General features: G+C 48.9%; 2 protein-coding genes and 1 long non-coding RNA gene across 23 annotated transcripts in view; 2 read left to right on the plus strand and 1 right to left on the minus strand.

The window, feature by feature from the left end:
• The window catches only part of LOC127039341 (zinc finger protein 436-like), a 782343-nt gene that overhangs the window by 527830 nt on the left and 226652 nt on the right, over positions 1-27861 (minus strand). The gene's annotated exons all lie outside the window — the stretch shown is intronic.
• The window catches only part of LOC127039472 (uncharacterized), a 591654-nt gene that overhangs the window by 527727 nt on the left and 36066 nt on the right, over positions 1-27861 (plus strand). The window lies entirely within an intron of this gene.
• LOC127039411 (zinc finger protein 383-like) lies at positions 1754-25377 on the plus strand. 11 transcript variants are annotated; one of them, XM_050933144.1, is made up of 7 exons: positions 2899-2930; positions 3389-3533; positions 7041-7114; positions 9872-9960; positions 10633-10759; positions 19663-19806; positions 20137-25377. In XM_050933144.1, the coding sequence occupies exons 4-7, from the start codon at positions 9883-9885 to the stop codon at positions 21000-21002; spliced, it is 1215 nt and encodes a 404-aa protein (XP_050789101.1). In that variant the 5' UTR covers positions 2899-2930; positions 3389-3533; positions 7041-7114; positions 9872-9882; the 3' UTR covers positions 21003-25377. The 11 variants fall into 11 exon arrangements, with proteins under 11 accessions (XP_050789099.1, XP_050789101.1, XP_050789100.1 ...); XM_050933143.1 differs by having other exon boundaries at positions 3389-3505; XM_050933148.1 differs by having other exon boundaries at positions 3389-3505; positions 9903-9960.

The following is a 27861-nucleotide window of genomic DNA, read 5'->3' on the forward strand; positions in this document are numbered from 1 at the left end:
GAAACTGCACCTATTGCCAAACCGGAGAGTTGCTCAAAGTGTCGTCACACCAGCACAAAGGGGCGGGGCGACTCCTCCCCGGGCCTGGCCCTGCCCCCGGGCCCCACGCAGGGGGGTTGGACACGCGGGGACCCGCCTCAGCCCGGAGGGGGCAGGAGAGGGGCTGGGGCTCCCCAAGGGAAAAGCAGGGGCGGGGGCTGGTACTGCTGAACCATCAGACTAAGGAGCCCCCGGCTGAGAGTGCAGCGAGCACGTGTCAGTTCAGCGCTGGAGATGGGACCCAGCACGTGTCAATCACCTGCCTCTAAAGCCTCTAAATCCCCTGGGCACCGCTCGCCAGGGCACAGCTTGGGAGCTGCCCTGGGAATAGATCCTGCGGGAAATCCCTTCCCCCCCCTCTGCCAGCTTGTGTTTGTTACAGCCCTGGAAATAACCCCGCTGCCTGTGTGCTCCGCAGAGAACAGAGGAGCAAATTCTCTCCCTGTTCACCCTTCCACAGCCATGAAAGGAAGGAATAAACCCCCAGCAGCGCCCTGCCCCACAGAGTCCCCCCCGTAAGGAGAGAGATGTCCAGTGACTAGGGCTCCAGCTCAGCGTCACCAGGTTTATATAACTTTTGGTGATGCCCAGAACAGGTCCAAGTCCTGCCCTTCCTTCCTCGCTCCCCCCGCCCGCCCTCCTAAAGCTCTGGGAGGGAGTTTGGGTACATGAGGTGCAGGCTCTGGGATGGGCAGGGGGTAGGGGGAGACGGTGACAGCCTGTGGGAGTGAGTTTGGGTGCTGGACAGGGTGCGAGTTCTGGGAGGGAGTTTGAGTGCATGAAGTGCAGGCTCGGCGGCTGGGCAGGGGGTTGGAGTACAGAGGAGGCGGGGGTGGACCCTGGCAGGGAGTTTAGGTGTGGGCGGGGAGGAGGATCTGCACTGGGGCAGGGGGTTGGGGTGCAGGGGGGCAGTGGCAAGCTCTGGAGCAGGGAGTTGGGGTGCAGGGAGGCGGTGGTGGGCTCTAGGAGGCAGTTTGGGTGTGGGTGGGGTGGGGGATCTGCGCTGGGGCAGGGGGTTGGGGTGCAGGGGGGCAGTGGCAGGCTCTGGGAGGGAGTTTGGGTGTGGGATCTGGCCTGTGGCAGAGGGTTAGGGTGTGGCACCTATCTTGGGCAGCTCCCAAAAGTGACCCACACCCCCATCTGCAAGCAACTCCTACATGGAGGAGACCTGGGGGGCGTGGGTCTCCGGGCACCACTGCTCGCTGGCACCACCCCTGCAGCTCCCATTGCCGCAGTTCCAATGACAGAGTTGGCACTTGGGGTGGGGGCAGCGTGCGAGAGACAAACCCCATAGGGGCCATAGGGATGTGCCAGATCCTTCTGGGAGTGGTGTGCCGTGCAGAGCGAGGGTGGGCAGGAATCGTTTTAGTCCCGCTGTGCTGCCGGTAGTGGTAGCAGGAGCCCCCGGGCCCTTTCAAATTGCCCGGGGCCAGCTGCTCAGGCTTTCTGATGGGGAAGCAAAGGGAAGGCACATATGCCCCTCATGAGTAGTTCTGGGGAGTCTTTTGGGGGCTCCTGGAGGAGGCAGCAGAGAGGTGCAGCCTCACCACCGAGTCTGTTTCACTGGAGGAGAGTCACTAAATAAATGTGGAGGCTCCAGCATGGCAGGGGAGAGCACAGGCTGCTGGATGCACAGAGGTGGGAGATCACCCTGCAGCCCCTACTCTCCTGCCCCCCCGGCCCGGCCCCTTTGTGCCCGCAGCGGGGCCATGGCCGGGCCGGGAGCGCAGCCTACGAGGTGAGGCCGGGGGCAGCGCGGGGCGGGCAGGGCAGGGGGGGAACACGCGTGGGGCGGACACGCTCCTGCCGGGAAGGGCCGGGCCCGGCTTCCTGGTTCGCCCCTGCCCGGGGGGTCCCCGAGGTCCCCACGGCCGGAGCGGGACTGCAGGGGGCGAGTGTCCCAGGCGGGGCCGGGAGCTGCAGGAGGGCCTGGAGCGCGGCTCGGCTGCAGAGCTCGGAGCCCAGGCTGGGCCCGGGAGCGAGGGGAGGGGGAGCCGGCGGGTGGATCTGGGGTGTCAGAGCTGAGCGGGGGGTGGAGCGGCTGGGGCTGGGGGGAGCTGGAAGTTTGGGGTGCGCTGGAGGGATCAGGGCTGGGGGGAGCTGGGAGTTTGGGGTGCGCTGGGGGGTCAGGGCTGGGGGGGAGCTGGGAGTTTGGGGTGCGCTGGGTGGATCAGGGCTGGGGGGAGCTGGGAGTTTGGGGTGCGCTGGGGGGGTCAGGGCTGGGGGGAGCTGGGAGTTTGGGGTGCGCTGGGGGGGTCAGGGCTGGGGGGAGCTGGGAGTTTGGGGTGCGCTGGGGGGTCAGGGCTGGGGGGGAGCTGGGAGTTTGGGGTGCGCTGGGGGGTCAGGGCTGGGGGGGAGCTGGGAGTTTGGGGTGCGCTGGGTGGATCAGGGCTGGGGGGGAGCTGGGAGTTTGGGGTGCCCTGGGGGGTCAGGGCTGGGGGGGAGCTGGGAGTTTGGGGTGCGCTGGGGGGGTCAGGGCTGGGGGGAGCTAGGAGTTTGGGGTGCGCTGGGGGGGTCAGGGCTGGGGGGGAGCTGGGAGTTTGGGGTGCGCTGGGGGGGTCAGGGCTGGGGGGGGAGCTGGGAGTTTGGGGTGCGCTGGGGGGGTCAGGGCTGGGGGGAGCTGGGAGTTTGGGGTGCCCTGGGGGGGTCAGGGCTGGGGGGAGCTGGGAGTTTGGGGTGCGCTGGGGTCAGGGCTGGGGATTGGCGGCTGTTTAGAGGTCACAAGCCCGCCCAGCGCTGCCGCTGTATTAAACCGCTCCCCTGGAAAAGCGGCCCCGGGGCAGGCTGGGAGATGTAGTTCCTGACTCTCCCCGGACCGGAAGTGACGTTAGGTGGGAGAGAACAAGCCCAGCTGCAGACGCCGTTGGAGCCTCCCCCGGGGCCGGAGAAGGGTTTGTGCCGTGGGGGCTCTGGGCATGCGCAGATCGGGGAGGGGGAGAGTCCCGCATTAACCCCGCGGGGGGCGGGGGCGGAAATGTCTGTGCAGCTGTCCATCACTAGCTAGTCACATTCCCAGACCCCATTGCCAGCCCCTCCCCACAGCCAGCGACCTTCTGACTCCAGCCCCGCTCCTTTCCCCTGTGAAAAGACATCACCCAGGGCTCCCTCCTGGCCCTGTGAGTGTGAGGCAAGAAGAATCCGTCCCATCCTGTTGTTCATTCAATATCCCTGTATAATCCCCTCCAATTTCCCCTCTTTTCTCTTGAACAGTTGAATGGTGACATAAAATCTCCACACATGTTGATTCTTGTCCCTTATATTGGCAAATATTTACTTTGTGCCCCATTTTTTCCTCAGTTCTGAAATACTGATATCAAATTCTCAACAATCTTCCTGCTTTTCTCTCCAGGTGTGTGACTGAGATCAGGGCTCTTATCGTACTGAGCGTGGCTTTGTTCTGACAGCTGCTGCAGAGACCCCAAGTGAAATCTGGGCCCTGCTTTGCCAGGCACTGAAGAGACCACAGGTGAGATCAGACCCCACTGTTGTGCCAGGTAAAACTGACACCTGTACCGAGATGATGGCTCCCTTGTGCCAGGCAGTGCACGACTGTGACCCAATCTGCGGCCTTCATTGTTCTGAGCACTTCAGAGACCTCGACTGAGATCTGTGTCCCCGTTGGGTCTGGCATTGCACTGACCCTAACAAAGATCACACCCCACCACTGTACTGTGCACTGCACAGACCCTGACAGAGATCCTGCCCCCACATTTTGCCAGTTGGTGCAGGGGCCCTAAACAAAATCAGGGCTCCTGTAATGCTGGGAGTTGCAGAGTCCCCAACTGAGATCAGGCTTCCTGTTGTGCAGGGCTCTGCACAGGCACTGATCATGATCAGGGTCCCCATTGTGACAGGTGCAGAAAAGACACCAAGGATATCGCTACCCTGCTTTCAAAAATCCCCAGCTGGTCCATACCAGCTGATTCAGGCCCACAGCGCTCAGGCAAAGGGCCTGTTTAATTGCAGTGTAGATGTTCTGGCTCGGGCTAGAGCCAGGCTGTAGGACCCTACGAGGTGGGAGGGTGCCAGACCTTGGGCTGCAGCTCCAGCCGGAACATGGACACCACAATTAAACAGCCCCACAGCCTGAGCTGTGTGAGCCCAAGTCAGCGGGCACGGGCCAGCCACCGATGTCTGACTGCAGTGTCGACATGCCCACAGGGACAGAGAGACCTTGTCACAAAAAGCTGAAAGGCTAAATAGGCCAATGGTGGGAGGCTACTCTCCATTTTACAGATGGGGAAACTGAAACTCAGAGAGCTGAAGTAATTTGCTGAAGTTTTCATGGAGAATCTGGGGCAAAACTGGGAACTGAATCCAGATTGTTTCAGTTCTTGCCTCTCCCCTTATCCATAAACCGAGCGTGTGTGTGTCCAGCGTTGTTCTGGCCTGTGTTTGCCTCGCATTGGCTTCCAAGGGAGACTGTGGAATTTCCTTCACTGGAGGTTTTTTAAGACCAGGTTAGAGATACACCAGTCTGGGAATGTCTAAGGATACTTGGTTCTGCCTCAGTCCAGGAGACGAGTAGACGCCCTCTCAAGATCCCTTCCAGGCCTACAACGAAATAATTCTGTTTTGTGCTGTGCCCTATTCTACGCTGAGCTGTTTTGAATGGTGCCATTTGGAACTGTGATCGCACCATGTTATGTAGCAGTTTTATGGTGCATTGTTTTGCCTCAGCTTGTTAGGTGACTGTGCTGTGTTGGTTTGAGTTGAGCTATTTTCCATTGTGTGCTTTTTTCCTGGATGTCATAGTTAGCATTGTGTTGCTTTCTTTTCCTTTGTATTGTCATTTTATGCTGTGGAGTGTAGGCTGTGTTGTTTTTTTCCCCCCTGAATTGCCTGACATTATGTTGTGATGGGTTTTATTCTGTATGTTGTGTTTTTATACATATATATCGCATAGCATCGTAGAAATGTAGTGCTGGACAGGACCTCAAGTGTCATCAAGTTCAGCTCTCTCTGCCAAGGCAGGACCAAGTACATGTAGATTATCTCTGACAGAGGTTTGTCCTACTTGTTCTTAAAAACTTCCAGGGAAAGAGACTCCACAGCCCCCCTGTAAGACTATTCCAGGGCTGAACTACCTTAGCCTTGGTGACACCCACACAGATTTTAGTGGTGAGCAGCTGTGGAGAGAGAGGAGACCCCAGTGAGTGGGCAGCTGGGTAAAGAGACTAAAGTTGGGAGGAGAAACATTGACATATCCAAGGTCACCCAGGCTGTCTGTGATTGATCTAGAAATAGGTTCTAGTACCACCGTACTGCTGTTTTGAAGGTCTCTGCCACCCTGGTGTTTTAGGCACTGGTGCAAACCCTTAGTACAGACAGAATTTACACTAGATGCACCAGTACCAATCAGAGTGCACGTGTCCCAGTTTGAAGGTTTGAGGTAGTGTGGGAGGGGCAGTGACCTCACTGGGGCTGGCTGAACAGTGCAGCTGGTAAGGGAGGGGCAGCAGTGAGTGCTGGAGGTGTGAGCCAGGAGCACAGCCCACAGGGCTGGACACTGACTTCTCCTGACCCAGGGGACACCCCCCCAGCGAGGTGGTTTGTCCATGGATGCAGAGGCTGTCTTGGCAGAGCAGCTCAGCTGCAGTCCCTGCACACCTCTTCCTGCAGCCTAATACAGTGTGCTCTGGGGACCTTTCCAAGCTGCAGGTGACGGGGCTCTGGAGTTAACAGGGTCTGTTCCTGGCTCTGTCACTGACCTGTTTAGTGACTGTGGGGAAATCACAGCCCGTTTCTCTGTAACGCTGTCTCCAGTGACTCGAGAGCATGAGCACCAGCCTCAGGCAGACTGGTAAGAAGCAGGGCACAAACCCCAAATTGGGTGTGAGGTCTGTATGGAGATTTCACCAACCAAGTGTCCAGTGTAAACGCTTCAGGCTGTGTAACAGCATTAACATGGAATCACAAACAGTCCCCTTGGGTGATCCCATATATCTCACCACGCAGGTGAGCTCAGCTTCATGACAGATGTTCCCTTACTCCAGGGGTTCTCAACCTTTTCTTTCTGAATCCCCAATGATGGAGATTCCACAACCTCCCTAGGCAATTTATTCCAGTGCTTAACCACCCTGACAGTTAGGGAGTTTTTCCTAACGTCCAACCTAAACCTCCCTTGCTTCAATTTAAGCCCATAGCTTTTTGTCCTGTCTGCAGAGGTTAAGAAGAGCAATTTTTCTCCCTCCTCCTTGAAATGACCTTTTATGTACTTGAAAGCTGATTATGTCCCCTCTCAGTCTTCTCTTCTCCAGACTAAACAAACCCAATTTTTTCAGTCTTCCCTCAGAGGTCATGTTCTCTAGACCTTTAATCATTTTTGTTGCTCTTCTCTGCACTTTCTCCAATTTTTCCACATCTTTCCTGAAATGTGGCCCCCAGAACTGGACACACTACTCCAGTTGAGGCCTAGTCAGTGCGGAGTAGAGCGGAAGAATTACTTCTCGTGTCTTGCAAAGAATACTGCTGCTAATACATCCCAGAATTATACTTGCTTTTTTTGCAACAGCGTAACATTGTTGACTCATATTTAGCTTGTGATCCACTGTGACTCCCAGATCCATTTCTGCAGTGCTCCTTCCTGGGCAGTCATTTCCTGTCTTATATGTGTGCAACTGATTGTTCCTTCCTAAGTGCAGTACTTTGGATTTCTCTTTATTGAATTTCATCCTATTTACTTCAGACTATTTCTCCAGTTTGTCCAGATCATTTCTATCCTCCAAAGTACTTGCAACCCCTCCCAGCTTGGTATCACCCGCAAACTTGATAAGTGTAACAGAGAGACTCTGCTGCTGGGAGGGTTTCACCATGTGTCAGAGGGTCACACCCTGGTAGGAGGGGGCTAGGCCTGTACTGGGATAAGGTCACTCTGTGCTTCCCAGTGTGGCAGAACCTAGAATGTCCATGACCAGGGAACAATGCTGAGGGGAATCAACATGTGGAAAGGAGAGAAACCCTGTCTGAATTCTCTCACATTGCCCTTCTCACCCTGGCAGGCTACAGAATAACGTCCACATTTTGCCCCAAGTCATCCCCTCCTCCCAGGGGGAAGGCAATGGAGCTGGCTCAGGTAAGGGATTCTCAGGGAGTGGGTGATGGGTTCTGCTTGGAGGAAGAGAAGCAGTAAATGTGTAGTATAGTATAGTAAATGTACAATAATCAGTTTGACACATTTTCTTTGCAAATCTCAAAGATTCATATAAAATAACCTAAACATTTGCCCCACTTCTCTCTAGTTGTTTGTTTCTAATTGAATATGACCTGAGATTTTCCTGTCTCTAATTGTAACATAAAAAGAAAATCTCAGATTTACACCTTTTCTCCAATTCTTGAACATGCATATAAAATGTTTGCAAATGGTGCCCATTGCCTCTCTATTAATTTAACAAATATTGATGTAAAACACTCAGATTTTACCTCTTATCAACAACTGATATAAAATCCCTCTGATTTCCAGCCTTTCTCTTTCATGTCTATGTTGTTATCAAATGTCAATTAAAAATCCTTTCATGTTTGGGGCTGTTCCCCATGTTTCTCAGTCCCAGCAACTTCTCCTTCTTTGGAGGGAGCCTGTTGCCCTGAGTCCTTCTCCATCCTGGAGCTTGCAGGGGGTTAAATTTCCCAGTGATCATCTTTCCCTTCTCCTTTGAAAATCATTCCACCCCCCTTATCTCTGTTAAAATGTTTGCTGATGAAAGAGACCAGCCACATATTTAATACCCATCAAAACCAGAGGCCTCCTCATGTTTGGGGATCAGTGGTTCCCACCTGCTAATGGGAGAGTTGGCTGTTGACTCTTGCACCCCCCACACCTGCACCCCCACCATCATTATAAAACAGGAGCTCGTGCACCCCCCTCACAGTCCCACCTGCACCCGTCGCACCAAATGGGAGCTGCCCAGGTAAGTGCCCCACACCCAAACCTCCTGCCCCAGCCCTGAGCCCCCTCCCTCATTCTAACTCCTGTCCAGACCCTTCACCCTAGGCCTGTGCTCAATGCACTCCCCCGCTCAACTCAGTGCAGAGAGAGGAAGAGAATGGACCAGAACCAGGGAGAAGGTTGATACCCACTGCATGTGGATAGGGCCGGGACCCCAGACCGGCAGCGGGCTGAGCGAGTCCGGCAGCCAGAATCCTGGCTGGCAGGAGCCGGCGGATGGAACCTGTGAGCAACAGGCATCAGGGGGTCCTGTTGGGTGGAGGAGGGAGTCTCAGACAAATGGCAGGGCAGATCCTCCTGGGGGGGAGTCCTAGGCAGGCAGTGAGGGACTGAGTTCCCAGTGGGTGGGGCCCTGGCTGCTTGGGCTTTTTGTGGGGGGAACCCTTTGGGATTCCCAACCTGACAGTCATGGTCTGGTGGGGATTCCCTGCCTGGTGGGGCTTTGAGGGGTATCTGGGGTCCCTGGCCAGGGACTCTAGGGGCTGTGTGCCAGGGAATATCTGGTGGGCCCCTGGCAGTGGGAACTTCTACTAACCATGGTCCTTCTCTCTGATCAACTTGTGCCAGAGTCCTGGTTCCAAGTACTGCCCAGCATTCCCCAGTTACGTTCCCTGCCACTGTGATAACTTTCTCTCCACTTATCAAACACTGAGTGTGAAATCACAGATTTTGCTTTTCTCCTCTTTTGAAAACTGCAGGAACTTTTGGTTCCATTTGGAAAATTTGTGCCCTCAGTCCTTGTTCTCTATCTGGGGGGTGAGGGAGGTGGGAAGGGGGTCAGCACTGCCATACAATGGTCTCTTCCACAGCATTCTGGACTAATTCTTTCTGAAATCTGGTTTCATTGAGACCAGAATCAGTGTATGGAAAGACAAGGAGTGGCTCCAGATGAACAATGGTGTAAATGATATTAGCAGCTCTCTCTATGAGGAGGGGCTCTCATTAGCTGCTCTCCCCAGAGAGCTAAAGGAGAGAAGATGCTCAGATGCTCTGTCCCTCTCTGCTCAGGATATTGGGGTTCAGCTTCCTGGGTCAGATCCTGCAGCCTCCATTGTGATCTGGGAGACCAGGCTTGGCAGCTGCTGCTCCCCCTGCAGGGTTCTGTGCTGGGAAGTGACCTTAAAAAAAGCTTCTTCTCTGCCCGGCCCAGCGGATGACTTTCTGCAGCTGGTCCTAGCCCCCTAGGGCACCTCTTTGCCCTGTTAATACTAAATTCTGATCCAGACATTCCAAGTAACTGAAAGGAAAGACGGGAAAATGCTGGGGTCTGGCCTTAAAATGACTGTGCACAAACAGACCCCCCCTCATTTCTTGTCCCATTAGCAACTGCAGGATAAAATCCAGCCATGGGGGAGCAAACTACCCAGGAATGGGACTTTCCTACCAGATGGACAGGGAGAGGGGATGGGAAAAGGAGAAAGAGAGATTGAAAGGGACAATGAGAGAGAAAAGTTTGGAGAGAGATTTCCAGATCTCTAATCTGCTCAGAAAGATGTATTGCTGCACCCTGGATAGAGTCACTTTCCTGTAGAAAAGATGAGAATCAGACAGAGGAAAATTCCAGTTCCTGACTCCTGGGGTGTGGCTGCCGTGGGGTCAGTGTCTGAGGAAATCCCCCACAGTGACTCCTTTGGTTCTGCTTTTTTCTAACCTTGTGTTCAGAGACTGTTATGGGAGGGGGGGTGGGAGAAGGGAGGTTAAACATGTCTCTGTGGGCTTAGCCTGACAGGAAGGGCCAGGTCTACACTGTACAAAGAGATCACGCCTTTCTCAGCCTGGCAGACTCTAGGGTGTCTGTCTGCAGGGAAAGGGCCTGGGGGAATCATGCTGTGAAATGAATTAAAGCCTGTTCTGAATGCTTCACAACTGCCCTTCCCACCCTGCCAGGCTGCGGAATAATGTCCATGTTTCTCTCCAGTTCATCCCATCCTCTCATTGGACAGGGGAGAGAAATGGCTGCAGAGGAGCCAGTTCAGGTAGGTATTATCAGGGGGTTGCTGGTGGGTTCCTCCAGGAAGGAGAGGGACAGCAAATACACCGGAGATGGAAAGATTTGCACAGTCTGGTTTGCAGAAAATGCACAGGGTGGAGAAAGGGAGGAGGACAGGGGTGTGCTAAACCTGCTGGGAGTTAGTTAATAATTTGCTTAGATTCTAGGAACAGACCCATGAGGTTCGGCGGTGGAAATGCTCTAGTTTGTGGAGCAGAAAATAACCCAGCTCCTGCGGCTGGGAAAACTGACCAGACTCCCACTGCTGGAGCCCGACCTGCCTAACTAGCGGCTGCTGTGAGATACGAAGGGGACACCCACCAGTGAGGCTTAAGGGAGATTCTCCTCCCTTCACATCCAGCTCTTCAGAATGGGGAGGGTGTTGGGCTTCCTACCAGGGAGTTGTCCCTGGACCCTGCTAGGGGCTCCATCTCCTGAATCAGTCTGTGGCTAGTAGGTGTGTGATGGCTCTGCTGGGAGAGAGGAGGGGCTCTCTCTTTGTTCCCTCCCCCTGATGTTTCCTGGATGCTCTGAGCAGGGTGGGGGTGGGACTCTGACTGCAATCCACCCAGAGTTTCTGTTTGGCTCCTGTCCCACATGTATAGGGGGGCTGTGAGTGGGGCAGCAGGTACTGAGTGTTGGACTCTCGCTCTTTCAGGGGCCAGTGACCTTCGAGGAGGTGGCTGTGTATTTCACCAGGGAAGAGGGGGCTCTGCTGGACCCCACTCAGAGAGCCCTCTACAGGGATGTCATGCAGGAGAACTTTGAGAATGTGACTGAACTGGGTAAGGATTCCCGTCCCCTCTGTTCTTGGAAGAGGAAAAGAAGAAAGATGGTTCACGCCAGCCCCCAATGCCACCTCTACTCTGCCCTGTTTCAGCATCACCCCAATATGCCAGTGACACACAGGCTGCCAGAGACCCTTCCCTGCTGCAGAACACTTTGGGAACAGAGCACAGGAGCCGTATCGCAATGTCAAATATCTCCTGTTTGCTCAAGTAAAACTGAGGTTAGGTGCAGCATAATCAGCAGAAGCTTTCTACCCCTGACCTCTCAAACCCTGAGCCTTCTCCACCCAGACCACAATAATGCTTGAGGTGTAACGAGCAGGCTGCTGGAGTCAGAGCTGCTGATCCAGGTTACTTATCACTCCGCGTCCTTGAATGCTGGCTGGGGGTATCCAGAGAAGGAAGCTCAGTGGCGGATTTAGCGTTAGTGGGGCCTTGTGCTCAGCTCCATTTTTGGGGTCCCTCCTTGGGACCCAGGCAAGAAAAATAACATACTCTCATTTCCCTCCCACCCCCATTTTTCATTCTTCTTTTCCTTCCTCCTCCTATAAGAAATAGGAAGTAAATGAGGCTAAAGTGAGGTTCCTTGATTGTTTTTGTTGTCTGAGTTTTCCACAGACCACTTGAAAATCGCTGAGTGTCTCAGTGCACCACCTAATGATCTTTCCAAATACTGTTTGTACCGTTAGCTAATTATTGTAAAACGCTTTGGATAAGAGCCCTTTATCAAAAAAAAAATATTAAAAAAGTTGGAGTGCAGGGTCTGGCCAGGAGTTAAGGTGTGGGAGGGGGCTCAGGGCTGGGGCAGATGGTTGGGGTGTGGAGCGCTTACCTGGGACAGCTCCTGTTTCATGCGAGCAACGCACATGGGGATGTGGGGGGGGCCAGGAGTCAGGGTGGGCAGGAGGCTGTGTGGAAGGGGTGCAGGAGTCAGGGCTGGGGGTGTGTCTGGGGGCAGGGGGTATGGGTGGTTGCAGTAATCAGGGAAGGCAGGGAACTGGGGTGTGTTTGTGAGGGCTGAAGGAGTAAGGGCTGGAGGTGTGAGTGGGGGTGCAGGAGTCAGTGAGGGCAGGGTGTGCAGGGTGCAGGGTCTGAGAGGGAATTAGGCTGCAGGAGCAGGCTGGAGATTGAGGTGCAGGTGCTGGGATGCAGGAGGGGGCTCAGGGTTCGGGTAGGAGATTGGGGTGTGGAGTGCTTACCTGAGGCAGCTCCCATTTGGTGCGAGGGATGCAGATGGCAATGTGGGGTCGTGTGTGCAGGAGCTCCCATATTTGGTGCTCAGGGTGGGGGTGAGGATGTGGCGGGGGCGCAACAGTCAGAGCATGGGGTGTGAGGGCTGCATATATGGGAGGGGGTGCAGGAGTCAGGGCTGGGGGCTGGGACGGTGGGCTGGGTCATGGGGGTGCTCCCAGCCCCTGACCCTGAGTGGCTCTCAGCAGGCGATGGGGATAGGGGGGTATGTGATAGGGAAGTGCTTTGTAAAACAGTGAGCAAGTGACCAGGGAGCTTTTCAAACAGGGCTGCTAACAGATAGTTTTGTGAGGGCGTTTGGAAGGGGAGTGGGAAGGGGGCGAGGTTCTCTTGCCATCCTTTAAAACATTTAAGCTTTAATACAAACTTCTTGGTTGAAACAAAATCCCTGTTGTTAACCTAGGTAGCTGTAGGAGAGAATGCAGGCAGAAGCCCAGCAGCAGAGTGGGGGCTATCCTGTTTATTGCACTCAATGTAGCATGTATGATTACCTACCCTGTGGGCGGGTGGCTTACGGGTGCATTCGGTGCAAGGAGCTCCTGGCCCTCAGACAGCACGTGGAGGTTTTGGAGGCCAGGGTGGTGGAACTAGAGACACTAAGGGAGACAGAGAAGTATGTCAGTGAGGCTTTCTGGAACACTAGATTTCTCCCACCTCCAGCCAGACAGCCACTGTGCTGTTGAGGAGGATGAAAGGCCCAAGGAAGGAGAGCAGTCAATGGGAGCAGAGGGAAAGCTTCTCATAATTGGGACCCTCTTTCCAGATGGTGTTGGGGTAACCTCTTGCACTGAGGTTACCTCTCCGGGGAGGGAACTCCAGTCATTAAGAAAAGGCAGCTGTTAGTAATGGGAGATTTGATCATTAGAAACAAGGATAGTTGGGTTTGTGATGACCAGGACAACTGTATGGTGATTTGCCTGCCTGGTGCAAAGGTTGCTGATTTCTCAAGGCATCTCGATAGATTTATGTGTAGTGCTGAGGAGGAGCCACTGGTTGTGGTACATGTAGGCACCAATGACGTAAGGAACAGTAAGTGAGACGTCCTGGAGGTCATATTTAGTCTGCGAGAAAGAGATATCTGGGACCTCTATGGTGGCATTCTCAGAAATGCTTCCAATTCCACGCACAGGGCCAGGTAGGCAGGCAGAGCTTCAGAGTCTCAATGCGTGGATGAGATGATGGTGTAGAGAGGAGGGGTTTAGATTTATTAGGAACTGGGGAAACTTTGGGGATGGGGGAGCCTATACAGGAAGGATGAGCTCCACCTAAATCAAAGTGGAACCGGACTGCTGGCACTTAACATTAAAAAGGTTGCAGAGCAGTTTTTAAACTAAGAGATGGGGGAAAGCCAATGGCTGCAGAGGAGCTCGTGGATGGGAGAGAGACTTGTCTTAGAGAAGAATCTAGTGACAGAGATTTTTCTAGTTTAGTCAGGAAGAGAGACTGGAAGAGGATAAAGTAGGGGCCAGATCACACAGGAAGCATTTACACACAAAAGAATCTGACACATCAGAAAAGGGCAGACAAATAAACAGAGACAAGTTTTTAAAGTGCTTGTACACAAATGCTAGAAGTCTAAATAATAAGATGGGTGAATTAGAGAGCCTCATGTTAAAGGAGGATATTGACATAATAGGCGTCACAGAAACCTGGTGGACTGAGGACAAGCAACGGGACCCAGTTGTTCCAGGGTACAAAATATATCAGAAGGACAGAGCAGGTCATACTCAGGGGGTGGGGAAGGGAGTAGCACTGTATGTTAAAGAAAATGTAGACTCAAATGAAGTAAAAATCTTAAATGAAACCGCATGTTCCATGGAATCTCTCTGGATTGTAATTCCATGCTCTAATAAGAATATAACAATAGGGATCTGTTATCAAGCACCTATCAAAGACAGTGATAGTGAGGATGAAATGCGAAGGCAGATTAGAGAGGCTATCAAAATAAAGAACTCCATAATAATGGGAGATTTCAATTATCCTCAGATTGACTGGGTACATGTCACCTCAGGACAAAATGCAGAGACAAAATTTCTGGCTACTTTAAATGGCTGCTTCATGGGGCAGGTGGTACAAGAACCCACAAGGGGAGAAGCAACTCTCAGTTTAGTCCTGAGTGGAGCGAAGGATCTAGTCCATGAGGTAACTATAACAGGACTGCTTGGAAATAGTGATCATAATATAACAACATTTAACATTCCTGTGGTGGGAAGAACAGCTCAACACTGTGGCATTTAATTTCAGAAAGGGGAACTATGCAAAAACGAGGGGGTTAGTTAAACAGAAATTAAAAGGTACAGTGACTAGAGTGGAAACCCCTGCAAGCTGCCTGGACACTTTTCAAAAACACAATATTAGAGGCTCAACTTAAATGAATCTCGCAAATTACTAAACACAGCAAAAGAACTAAAAAATAGTCACTGTGCTTTAATGACCATGTAAAAGAAGCAGTGAGAGATAAGGCCTCTTTTAAAAAGTGGAAGTCAAATCCTGGTGAGGTATATAAAAGGGAGCATAAGCACTGCCAAATTAAGTGTAAAAATTTAATAAGAAAACCAGAGAGGAGTGTGAAGAAGGGGCCAGCCAAAAACTCAGAAGGTAATAACAAAATGTTTAAGTACATCAAAAGCAGGAAGCCTATTAAACAACCAGTGGGACCCCTGGATGATCGAGATACAAAAGGAGCCCTTAAAGACAATAAAGTCATTGCGGAAAAACTAAATACGTTCTTTGCTTTAGTCTTCACGGCTGAGGATATTGGTGAGATTCCCAAACCTTTAGTGGGTGACAAATTTGAGGAATTGCCACAGATTGAAGTGTCACTAGAGGAGGTTTTGGAACTAATTGATAAACTTAACTGAAACAAGTCACCGGAACCAGATGGTATTTACCCAAGAGTTCTGAAGGAACTCAAATGTGAAATTGGGGAACTATTAGCTATGGTTTGTAACCTGTCCTTTAAATCAGCTTCTGTACCCAATGACTGGAAGATTGCTAATGTAACACCAATATTTAAAAAGGGTTCTAGAGGCGATCCTGGCAATTATGGACCAGTAAGTCTACTGTCTGTACCAGGCAAATTAGTTGAAACAATAGTAAAGAATAAAATTGTCAGGAACATAGAAGAACAAAAATTGTTGGACCAAGAAAAGAAAAAGAAAATAATAGGAGATATACCAATCTCCTAGAACTGGAAGGGACCTTGAAAGGTCATTGAGTCCAGCCCCCTGCCTTTACTAGGAGGACCAATTTTTGCCAAAGATCCCTAAGTGGCCCCCTCAAGGATTGAACTCACAAGTCTGGGTTTAGCAGGCCAATGCTCAAACCACAGAGCTGTCCCTCCCCCCAAAGTCAACATGGTTTCTGTAAAGGGAAATCATGTCTTACTAATCTATTAGAGTTCTTTGAAGGGGTCAACAAACATGTGGACAAGAGGGATCCAGTGAACATAGTGTACTTAGATTTCCAGAAGCCTTTGACAAGGTCTTTCACCAAAGGCTCTTACATAAATGAATTTATCATGGGATAAGAGGGAAGATCTTTTCATGGATTGAGAACTGGTTAAAAGACAGGGAACAAAGCGTAGGAATAAATGATAACTTTTTAGAATGGAGAGGAGTAACTAGTGGTGTTCCACAAGAATCAGTCCTCGGACCAATCCTATTCAACGTATTCATAAATAATCTGGAGAAAGGGGTAAACAGTGAGGTGGCAAAGTTTGCGGATGATGATAAAGTGCTCAAGATAGTTAAGACCACAGCAGACTGTGAAGAACTTCAGTAAAATCTCGTAAAACTAAGTACATGGGCAACAAAATGGCAAGTGAAATTGAATGTGTATAAATGTCAAGTAATGAACATTGGAAAAAATAACCCCAACTGCACATACAATATGATGGGGGCAAAATTAGGCTAATCAGGAAAAAGATCTTTTTGTCATTGTGGATAGTTCTCTGAAGACATCCAGCAGTGTGCAGCGGAAGTCAAAAAAGCAAACAGGATGTTAGGAATTATTTGAAAAGGGATAGACAGTAATACAGAGAATATCTTATTGCCCTTATATAAATCAATGGAAATAACTAATTTAGACCCCATCATTCTGCATGTATATTTGGGATTATGTTTTCCACTGGCTGCACTATGTGTTATCCTGACATCTAGCACTGCTGAGATCCTGCATTCAGTAATATCCCTGCCCTTCTGTTCCCTTTCTCCGCTGAACCCCACCAGCCCATGCTTCCTGTTCCCAGCTTCCCCAGGACTCTCTCTTTGTCTCTGGACCTCTGTCAGCAAGAAGCAGGGAGACTTGCCCTCTGGAGACTTCGATTTCTGGGTCATGGATTTACTTTCAGTGTATTTTAGGAGACTCTTCGAAATTGAGTGTCTCTGACATTAAGCACAGTACAAGCTGGACTGTTGAACAGCTGTGTCCCCTTAGTTCCCCAAGCTGGGGTGCCTCTTACACTGCTCTACTGTGAGAGCAGCCGCTCCTGGGCAGTTCACACACAGTCTCCAGCATGTAACTCACTCCCAGCTACACAGTTTTGAGTGCTGCTAGTCAGTGACTCACAAATTACAGTACCTCACAGGAGAACCCCAGAAAATTCTCTGCTCTCAGATTTCCCCCAGAAATGTGCATCTTGCCCTGTCCAGCACACTCCTGAACAATGGGAGCTCATATGAAATATGTTATTTCATCAGTGGAAAATTCCATGCACCAGCGTTTTTATTCCAAACGGCGTTTCCAACACACTTTAATCCAAACACACTGGTTAGATAAAAAAAGGAAACAAAATTATTAACTATTGAAAAAAATGATTTTCAGTGACTACAAGTAATGAGGCATAAAAGTCAGAATTGTTTACAAAAGAAATGCAAGATAAAACACAAACTAATGTTTAACTTAACAAGCTAAAACGGGTTTAAAACAAATGTTTCTCTCACCATCTGCTGAAACAGGCTGGTTTTCCTTTCAGCCAGGACTCCCCCTAACCTGCCCCTGCTGCCCACATTCAGTTCTTCAGGAGTTGTCATGAGCAGAGGGAAAGGGGAGAGAGAGAGAGTCTCATGCATTTTCCTCACCTCTTTTTATAATTCAGTCCTTTGTACTAGAAACCACTTCAGTTCCCAGCTGAGTCATGGTGACAGGTTGTCATAGATACGAGCTTCAAATGATCCCTGTGATGAAATGTAAATGTCTTCTTCACACCTTCCCCCTGGCGGAGAATGGCTATTTGACCGGCTGTTTGCCTTGCTGTCTGTGTGGAACTTAGAGTTAGGGTTGCAACTTTTTCAGTAACAGCATACCGTAAAATCTCATAACTTTACATACAATGTTGCCACACAGTTTATCAGGCGGCTTATTCAGTAGATGATGTCTTTTCAAATGGTACCTCACAAGCCATACAGTGATAAATGAAGAGGAGGGAAGGGATCTCCCTTTTATAAACACCCAGCCAACCAGTTGTCTGTAAAATCCCTGTTGGTGCGAGTTCTCTGCTTGCTTTACCTCTGAAGGGTTAACAAACCCATAGGTAAAAGAAAGGGATTGGGCACCTGACCATAAGGGCCAATAGAAAGGCTAGAACTTTTTTAAATGGGAAAGCAACTTTCCCTTTGTCTGTTATTCTCTAGAGAAGGCAGGAGTAGCAATGCCGTGTAAGGCTTGAAGCAGGTATAAAAGTTCATCTTCCATACCTGGAAGATATTATTTGGCTAGGGAATGTTTAGACAGACACAATCAGATTTAATTTTTATTTTGGCTTTTGGAGCTCCTCTGTGCTATCCCAGATGCTTTTGTTTGCTTGTAAGCTTTAAGCTGAACCCAGAAGTAAGCTATTTTGGATGCTTTCAAAAATTTTCTTTTAAGATCTAGCAAAAGCCTAAGTTCCAGATGTACTGTTTTCCTTATCAATTTTAATAAAATTTACCTCTTTTAAGAACAGGATTGGATTTTTGGTGTCCTAAGAGGTTTGTGCATGTGATTTGATTATCTGGTAGCCACAGCTAATTTCTTTTGTTTTCTTTCTCAGCTCTTTCCCGGAGGGGAGGTGAAAGGGCTTGAGGGTGCCCCAGAGGGAAAAATTCCCAAGTGCTCCTTCCTCGGTCCAAGGGTTTGGGGTTTTTTTGCATTTGTGTGGTGGCAGCATTTACCAAGCCAAGGTCAGAGAAAAGCTGTAACTTTGGAATTTTAATACAAGCCTAGAGTGGGGCAAATTAATTTTTAGAATCCTAGCAGGCCCCCACTTTCTGCACTCGAAGTGACAGAGTGGGGATTCAGCCCTGACACATACTATGAACAAAATTAATCATAATTTTCTAGAAGAGTGAACATAGGGGAACAGACTTGCACAGTGTCTGTGTTCCCAACATATATGTGGGTATTTCAGTCCCTCACAAGCAAGGCGTTCGTCATCTTCAAACACCCGGGTACCAGTCCTGGGAATTGACCGGTTTATTAAGTGACACTGTATGGAATTGAGAGGCACTTTATACTAATAGTATTTTATTATAAATACCAATATGATGAAATTGCAATGAATCGTGCTAGATATGCCATGTAAGGTGTCAATGAAAATGTTATGATTTTCCAAGTATGATGATCTTGTTTCTATCTTTGTATTGTGAGTTACAGATATGTAGGGTATATCTGTATTCCAGACTTGTGTAGTGTTTCTGAATGACACCTCCAGACATATTGGCATCAGCGCTGCCCAGCCTGTTGGATGGCCCATCCAGGGTCATCAGCCATACAATAAACCCATTGAAAGGATTAAGGGGATACACCTATTGAGTCAGCAAGATATGCCGGGGTTTGCCTGTGTACTGAGACCCCCAAGGCTTTTCCATGCTATGTGCTGTGAAGTTTGTGTTTGGGATCCAAGAAGTAGAAGCCACTTGGAAAAAGGAATGTAAAGGGCAGCTGCATCATCTCCATTTTGTCTTCAATCCCTCTTCCTACCTCTAGAGCAACTTCTCTACAAACTGAAGGCTTGAACAAAGAACTGAATAATGTGGATGTGTACCAGAGAACCTTTAAAGCCAGAAACTCACCAATACTGCTAAGAACTAGATACATTCAGAAATATATATATCTGATTGCTTTCCCATTTAACAACTCCCTTTTTCTTTCTTTCTTTTATAATAAATCTTTCATTTGGATGCTTTCTTGCTTATAAACCGTTAGTTTGGGTGCTAAGGATTGGCTGGCATCATAGTATTTTGGGTAAGATCCAAACCCATATTGACCTGGTACTGTGGCTGACTCTGGGGTCAGAAGAACACTGTTTATGTGAGCAAAGTTTTTAAATAACCCCTCACTGTCCTGGACCTACATGCTGATTGGCAGTCAGAGAACTAGAATGCAATAAAGGGGGCTGTGTGATTTCTTTTTTCAGTTTCTCAATAACCAGCATGGGGGATCAGAAGCATATTTGGTGACTGGTCGGTGAGTTTAACTTCCTTGTTACCCACCAGTTTTGGGAGCATCTGCTCTTCCTTTTTCAGCCTGCCCTGATTTTGGCCTTTTAAATGAGGACTGCCCCAGGCACACTGGGTCACACTAAACACTAACGTTAAATTAATAGAGTGTTTTTATGACACAGTCATATGAAATCACCTGAACTCCTTTGTTTTCTTTCATCTGAGCAGGGTTTCCAGTTTCCAAACCTCATATAATCTCCCAGCTGGAACAAGGAGAAGAGCCATGGGTCCCAGACCTCCAGGGTTCAGGGGAAAGATGGATCCTGAGAGCCCCCTGCACAGGTGAGGAAACATTAAACCAGCTCAGAATCTGTAAGTGCCTGAAGGAAACATCTGGTATGCCTAACAAAGCCCTTGGGGAGGTCTCTCAGTTCATTATTGTCCCTAGCAGGCGTCGTATCCTCAGGGTAACATAACTCATGGCTTCCTGTAGATCCCAGCAGACACCAGGCTGTGGCTTCCTTCCTTCCCCCTGTGAATTTGGATGGGATGTGAAGGACCAATTGATCCCCTCCTCTCTCCTATTTAGGGGAAGAGTTTGGAGGAGTTGAGTTCTTGTTTTTATTTGACCTCTCTCCAGCACATGTATTGGTTTGGCCTTCCCCTTTCCATTCCTGTTTGAGGTTTCTGTTTCTATCGCAGCAGGTGATGCAATGGTAGGTAAGAAAGAGGAGCAGAATTTTCAGCAGGAAAATGTCGAGCAAGTGGATAAACACAGAGCATTTTCGCAAAAATCGAAAAGGAATGTGTCCAGGAGTCATGAGCAGGGAAACTCCTTTGAGATTCAGCACAGACCAGAAAGAGAGCAGGGAAACCAGCCAGGAGAGAGAATGGGTAAATATATTTTCTGCTGGGGAATTCAGAAGAGCATCAAAGAAACCACAGCACAGCAGGAAATCCTCATGAGACAGAAGAAAAATACGTGTTGTGAGTGCGGGAAAAGCTTCTCTAGCAGCTCAAACCTTTCTCAACATCAGAGAATCCACACAGGGGAGAGGCCCTTTGAATGCCATGAGCGTGGGAAAACTTTCACTTACAAATCAGGTCTTGTTGATCATAAGAGAATCCACACAGGCGAGAGGCCCTTTGAATGCCGTGAGTGTGGGAAAACTTTCCCTCACAGATCAGACCTTTCTCAACATCAAAGTATCCACACAGAAGAGAGGCCCTATGAATGCCGTGAGTGTGGGAAAAGCTTCACTCAAAGATTAACCCTTTCTAGAAATGAGAGAATCCACACAGGGGAGAGGCCCTATGAATGCCGTGAGTGTGGGAAAAGCTTCACTCGTAGCTCAAGCCTTTTTACCCATCAGAGAATCCACACAGGCGAGAGGCCCTTTGAATGCCATGAGTGTGGGAAAACTTTCACTTACAAATCAAATCTTGTTGATCATAAGAGAATCCACACAGGGGAGAGGCCCTTTGAATGCCGTGAGTGTGGGAAAACTTTCACTTACAAATCAAATCTTGTTGATCATAAGAGAATCCACACGGGGAGAGGCCCTTAGAATGCCGTGAGTGTGGGAAAACCTTCCCTCACAGATCAGCCCTTCCTCAACATCAGAGAATCCACACACGGAAGAGGCCCTTTGAATGCCGAGAGTGTGGGAAAACCTTCCCTCACACATCAGCCCTTTCTCAGCATCAGAGAATCCACACAGGCGAGAGGCCCTATGAATGCCGGGAGTGTGGGAAAAGCTTCCTTCACAGCTTTCACCTTTCTAGACATCAGTGAATCCACACAGGTATGAGACCCAATGGAAGCAGTGAGTGTGGGAAAACCTTGTCTTGCCACTGAGCCCATGTGAGCCGTCAAGGAATCTGCACGAGGGATCAACACTGTAAAACCCTCTATGGCTATCAATACTTCAATACTTTTCCTGATTCCCACAGAGTAACTTTTAAAAGCTTTTTGAACTGCTTGAAGCAGCAATATCCCTCAGCTTGTCCAGATGAGTGGCCCAGTTTTGCATTTTGCAGTTTGACTCTTTGAGGTGGACCCATTTGTCCTTTCTATCAACTCCATTCTCCCATGAGTAGTTCGAGTGTGCCCTTCTCATGCTATAATTTGCCACTCTGAACCTTAGCATACAAAAGATGGGGTACCAGCATGAATTCCTCTAAGCTCAATTACCAGCTTAGGACTTGTAACACTGCCACCAACCAGGAATTTCAGTGCCTGGTACACTCTGGTCCCTCCAAAACATTGCCCAGGGACCCCCAAGACCCAGTTCCTCTGGATCTTAACAAAAGGACAGTAAACCCTTTCCTTCACCATTGTCTTTCCCAGCCTTCCCCTCCCTGGGTTACCCTGGAAGATTGCTATGATTCAAATTCCTTGAATCTTTAAACAGAGAGGAAAATTTTCCTTCCCCCCTCCTTCTCTCTCCCCCTCCCAGACTCTCCTTGAGAGAGAAAAATAATCCTAACACAGAGAGAAATTAACCTTTCTCTCCCCCTTCCCTCCTTTCTCCACACCAATTCCCTGGTGAATCCAGACCCAGTCCTCTGGTGTCTCACTAGAATAAAGAAAACAATCAGGTTCTTAAACAAGAAAAGCTGTTAATTAAAGAAAGAAAAAACAGTAAAAATTATCTTTGTAAATTTAAGATGGGATATGTTACAGGGTTTTTCAGCTATAGACACTGGGAATACCCTCCCAGCCTAAGTATACAAGTACAAATTAGAATCCTTTCAGCAAAATACAAATTTGAACTCCTTCCAACCAAATACACATTTGCAAATAAAGAAAACAAACATAAGCCTAACTCGCCTTATCTACCTAGTACTTACTATTCTGAACTTATAAGAACCTGTATCAGGGAGATTGGAGAGAAACCTGGTTGCACGTCTGGTTCCTCTGAGCCCCCAGTGTGAACAACAAACAAATTCTAACAGCACACACTCAAACTTCCCTCCCTCAAGATATCAAAGTATCCTGTCCCCTGATTGGTTCTCTGGTCAGATGACAGCCAGGCTCACTGATCTTGTTAACCTTTTACAGGCAAAAGAGACCTGACATATTTCTGTTCTATTAACTCTTACTTATCTGTTTATGACAGCCCTTCCCATAAGAAACAAGGAAGGATCAGATTTATACTATTCCTCCTATTGCAAAGGTACTGTTAGAGTCACCAATGATGCGAATTGTATCATTGCCAGTTGTTCTCACGTTCCTTTGGGTTGTGCTGAAGAGCAGTTATCATGGGAACTTTCCAATATATTTAAATGAAGAGGAGCAAGGGCAGGAAAAAAGTATTATTTCAGCCTCTGTGATACTGGAAGGAGATGTTAAAAGCAACAGAGTCCTGTGGCACCTTATAAACTAAAAAACGTTTTGGAGCATAAGCAATATACAAAAACCTATAGGATAACACTTCAGTCTCCTTGGACACACAATCACAGATTTAAAAATAGCCATCCTGTATTCTATCTCTCTGTGATGTGGGTTTCTATCTTTCTTGATGGCTGTGTGGTCACACAATTAGATATTAGTTCAGCTCAGATTTATTGGAGAATTGAAGACAAATGAGCATTTGCTAAAGTCATCATTTCTCACTCCAGCTTTGCTTTTCCCCCATCCTTCCATGATGACATGGAGAAAGTTCAAGTGCAGTTCTCTCAACAGGAGAGAACTCTCCAGTTTACTGGCCATGCTAACAAAGACACAGCAGTGATTTAAAATCTCCACTTGGAAATGGGTAACAACAGCAGACCCCCCAGTAACTGAGGGAAGTGCATATGAGCACAGTGTAGTTCAGTTGTTTAAATCAATATTGTCTCAGTTGGCTGTGTTGGCAGGAGAAGCTCTCCTGCTGATGTAGCGCTAGCTACCCAGGGGATTAGAGCTGTGTAACTACGTTGCTCAGCTGTCTCGATTTTTCACATCCGTGAGCAATAATTATACCAATAAATATCTGTAGTGAAGATCAGACAGTTTTTTCTTGTGTTTTATGCATTTACATCACTTCTCCCCTACCTCCTACTACTTTGAAAGATTTAAAGTGTGACAAGAGAGGTATTTTTCCTCAGGATGCAAACATTCCCACATAGGAGACGCCTTCCACCAACACGCATGGCAGAAGAACCAGAGAGATATGAACTCTCAGAAGTGCTGGGACAAACCACAACTTGAGCCAAGGTTCAGGCGTTGGAAATGAGGATTAAAAGAAAACTAACATATATGACAAGAATTTGTGATTTTTGAATGTGTTAATGTTACCAATGAAAATGAAATTATAGGTGGTTATTGGTTAAAGAGTAAGAGACTAATTGTTTGATAATCTGAATTATTTTGGAAAACTGAAAGTTGTCTTGTTTTTTTCTTTTTTTAATTGTACAGGAAATGATGGCTAATCTTCAAAAGTTACTTTGATATAATTTACCCCCTGTAGTGCAGGGAGTTCTGGTAGAAAACCTCACTCCAAAGGTTGGGGTTGGAGAATAGGTGTTAGTGTATAAGAGAATATTGGGTCTGTATAGATTTTATTTTTTGTATTTCAAATAGAACATATTTTGCTTAGCTTCAAAGTCAATTTCTATTAAAAGGAAAACTCGAGGAGACAAGTTGTATAACTTTTTACCCACTTACGCTGTAAGGGTCACTGACTTCCCCACTTCTCTAATTTGCAAAGGAGAGGCCTGACATCTGTTATAGGATGTGTCCAACAGGTAGGAAAGCTGCAGTTGTCAACCATCAAATACCAAGGAAAAGGCTGAAGTCCATTGTCTTTCATATCAAAAAACCATCCAAAGGCTGGTCTACACTGAAAAGCTATGTTGACATGGCCACATCTCTCAGTAGTGTGAAAAATCCAGTCCTCTGAGAGAAGTAGTTAATGTGACCTAAGTCCCAGTCTAGACAGTGTTAGGTTGTCAGAAGAATATTTCCAATGTTTGAAGGGTAGACACAGCCTTAGACAGATCGATCCCCTTTGAGAATCAAGTCATGACATCAATTCCAATTTTGACCCATCTCCCTATACGTGAGAAAGCTTGCTACTATGGAGGCCTGAGCCAGGTATCCGATCACTTGGTTCAACTGAGGGAAAAGGTCTTAGTACCCATCAGTCCAAAGACTGAGAGAAATGTTGAGTTCCAACCATTGTCATTTTAGTATCTTATTGTTCTTCTCTCTGTTTTTTGTGTTGGCCTTTCTGTTCTATCAGGGTGTGACTGTATAGCTCAGTGCATGTGTGATAAAAGCTCTTTGATGCCAATTGGCAAAGAGGTTAAAGTAATTCACAAGAAACTCCTGTCTCAGACCTGACAAACTCATCACACCTGATGCACTAATTTTTATGATATTTATCCAGGAAGCTTAGCAGTGACATCTCTAGTGAAAGCTTGTAAATTATTGTTACTCCTGATCACTGCAAGAGGTGTGTATGAGTCCTGTTGAAGGAGTCATGTAAGTAGATGGAAAATTATGCCCATATGCTATTGTCATGAAAGTGAGTCACCCCAATCATAGGTCTTGTTGGGGACAGCCTAGTCAAGTGGGAGGGAATTGTCACCCGTCCCTTTCTAGCCAGTTACGCGATGTATTGCTGCATTGTCAACCTTTGCACCAGCCCAGAAAAGCCAGTGGAAAACTATCAAACACAAATTATAGACATCGAAACCCTGTGGAAGTGAAAAGGACAATATGACAATGAGGAAATGGTCCATTCTGTGAATATACACAAAAGACTGATTCAGTTTATGACAGGGTGGAGAGAAACACTCTGGGTCCATTCACCAAGGAGATCACTTCTGACCAGTGGTGCTTCAAGAAAGGCAGGGTCATGGCTCCTAGGGACTAGCTATCAGTGCAATAGACTGTCACCTCACACTTCAGTCTACTTAGATAGGGAAGGGAGCTATTAAAAAGTGTTGGTTGCATTTTGTGATTTTGTTTTGTTGGTAACGGTTGGTTTCCATCACTCACATTTGTTTCCGTTTAAATCTCTGTCCCTTGGTACAGAAATTTCCATTTGTTCGATAACTGTGCTCAAGTGCTGTGTTTGATACCAGTAAAACTGGTAAGCTGGGAGGTACCATTGCTTTGGGCAGAGAGGAGCTGGGATTTTTCTGAGCCCTGGTCTACCCTAGGGGAAGGGATCGATCTGAGTTACGCAGCTTCAGCTACATGAATTACATAGCTGAAGTCGATATACTTAGATTGACTTACTGTGGTGTCTTGGTCGTGGTGAGTCGACTGCTGCAGCTCCCCGTAGACTCTGCCTGCGTCTCTCACCGAGCTGGAGTACAGCAGTCGAGGGGAGAGCACTCGATGAATTGCATCTACACTGGTCGTGATATATCGACCCCCGCTGGATCGATCGCTGCCCACCAATTCGGCAGGTGGTATAGACATACCCCGAGTATCTGGTGATCGGAGCTGGACCCCGGAGGGGGATACATTGAAGGAACTCAAGGGTTAAGGTGCCTCTATTGTCAACTGTCAGGGCTGCTGTGGCTCAGAGGAGGGTGCTTGACTGCCTGGCAGGCTTAGGCGCCGCAAGCCTGGGACGCGGGAGAAGTGAAGCGACCATGGTGTGCTCGGGGTGCTCATGCTCAGAACAGGGGGGAGCTGGGGTGATGGGGGTGCCGCAGGGCAGAGCGGGGATCCTGCCACAAGAGGGGACCCTGAGGGTGGATGGGGGAGCTGCCATGGATGGGGCACCTCAGGGCAGGGACACCGTGGGGGGAGGGCGCAAAGTAGAAGTTTCGCCTAGGGTGCAAAACATTCTTGCACTAGCCCTGCCCCATGCCCTGCCTGCAGCCAGCCCCTGTCTGCAGCTAATCCAGCTCCCCCTGCCCTGCCGGCAGCCAGCCCCTGTCTGCAGCCAGGCCAGCTCCCCCTGCCCTACCTGCACCAGCCACATCCTCCCTGCCCTGCCTGCAGCCAGCCTCACAGCCAGCCCCTGACACCTCCCCACCCTGTCTCCAGCCAACTCCTGCCACACCCCCATGTGGCCCTACCCAAAGTCAGCCAGCCCCCCCACACCCCCAGCCTGCACCAGCCCTGCACCCCCAGCCCTGCCTGCAGCCAGTGCCACACCACCTGCCCTGGCTCTAGCCAACCCCTGCCACACCCCCTGCCTGAAGCCAGCCAGCCCCGCACCCCTGCCTGAACCCAGCCAGTCCTGCACTCCTATGTCTCCAGCCCTGCCAACCCCTGCCGCACCCCCCTGCATCCCTGCCTGAAGTCAGCCAGCCTGTCCCACACATCCCTGTCTCCAGCCAGCCCCGCACCCCTTGCCCTGCTTGCAGCCAGACCCTACCTCTAGCCAACCCCATGTCCACTGGTGCCCTGTAGTTCCCAGGGCAGAAACCCTGCACATCTGCTTCAATGAGGGGGGCAGGGAGCAGCTGGGACCCACACATGTGTCCCTGTCCTGAGGTGCCCCATCCATGGCAGCTCCCCCCTCCACCCTCAGGGTCCCCTCTTGTGGCAGGATTTCAAAAATTAGATAAGATGCTTCAATCTGAGCTAAGTCATTGCTGCTCTTAGCAATTTCAAAATAAAAAAATACAAATCAAATAAACTATTTCAGCTATTATGTGTTAATCTGCTCTGAGTAAACGTGATAGGACACCTCATATTATGCACTCCTCCAAGTGACACTCTCCAATGGATCCCCATCCTCTACCCACCATGAAGTAGGTAGGAGCGGGTCATTATTATCGCTACTTGAAAGAGGGAGAAGCTAAGGTTGAGAAAGGAGAATTGACTTGTCTTAGGTCACACAGCCAGTCAGTGGCAGAGTTGGGAATAGGATCCAAAAGCCATGATTTTCAAACTAACCCTCGGATCGTGAATTTCAGACATTGAACGACCTGAATAAAGTGCTCTCAGATGAGCTCCAGACCAACAACAGTGCACAGTAATTATTTAGCAAATATTTGAGGAGAACTGCAATGTTAGAATCATGAACTGCTCAGAGACAATTAATGCAGAGAAGCAGCAAAATTCATCAAACATAGAACTGGTTATGACTTATTTACTTGGTCTTAAAAGAGAACAAGGACCTGAGTCTCCTCCCTGTCAATAACCCCCTGCTCAGCCAATCAGGGTAGAGACTGAGGACGAGAGGCTGAGGGTTCTCACCATGAAGCCCGAAGGATGGCCTAGGTCACTGGTGGGAATCACTGCCTGAGAACTAGTTCAGCCCAACATTTTTGGGTGGACCTCCGACAGTGCAAGCTGCAGAGCACTCCCCCACAACAAGCACACACACACCCCTCCTGTTGTTGGGAATGGAACAGGAGAAAGGAGAAAAGAAGCAAGAGATGAAGAGAAAGGAAGGGAGGGAAGGAGGGAGGAAAAGGTGAAACAAAAAGACAAACCCTAATGTCCCCAGCGATTTCTAAGGGACAAAA

Source organism: Gopherus flavomarginatus, chromosome 23 (assembly GCF_025201925.1).
Source record: "Gopherus flavomarginatus isolate rGopFla2 chromosome 23, rGopFla2.mat.asm, whole genome shotgun sequence".
In the NCBI taxonomy this organism is placed as follows: domain Eukaryota; kingdom Metazoa; phylum Chordata; order Testudines; family Testudinidae; genus Gopherus; species Gopherus flavomarginatus.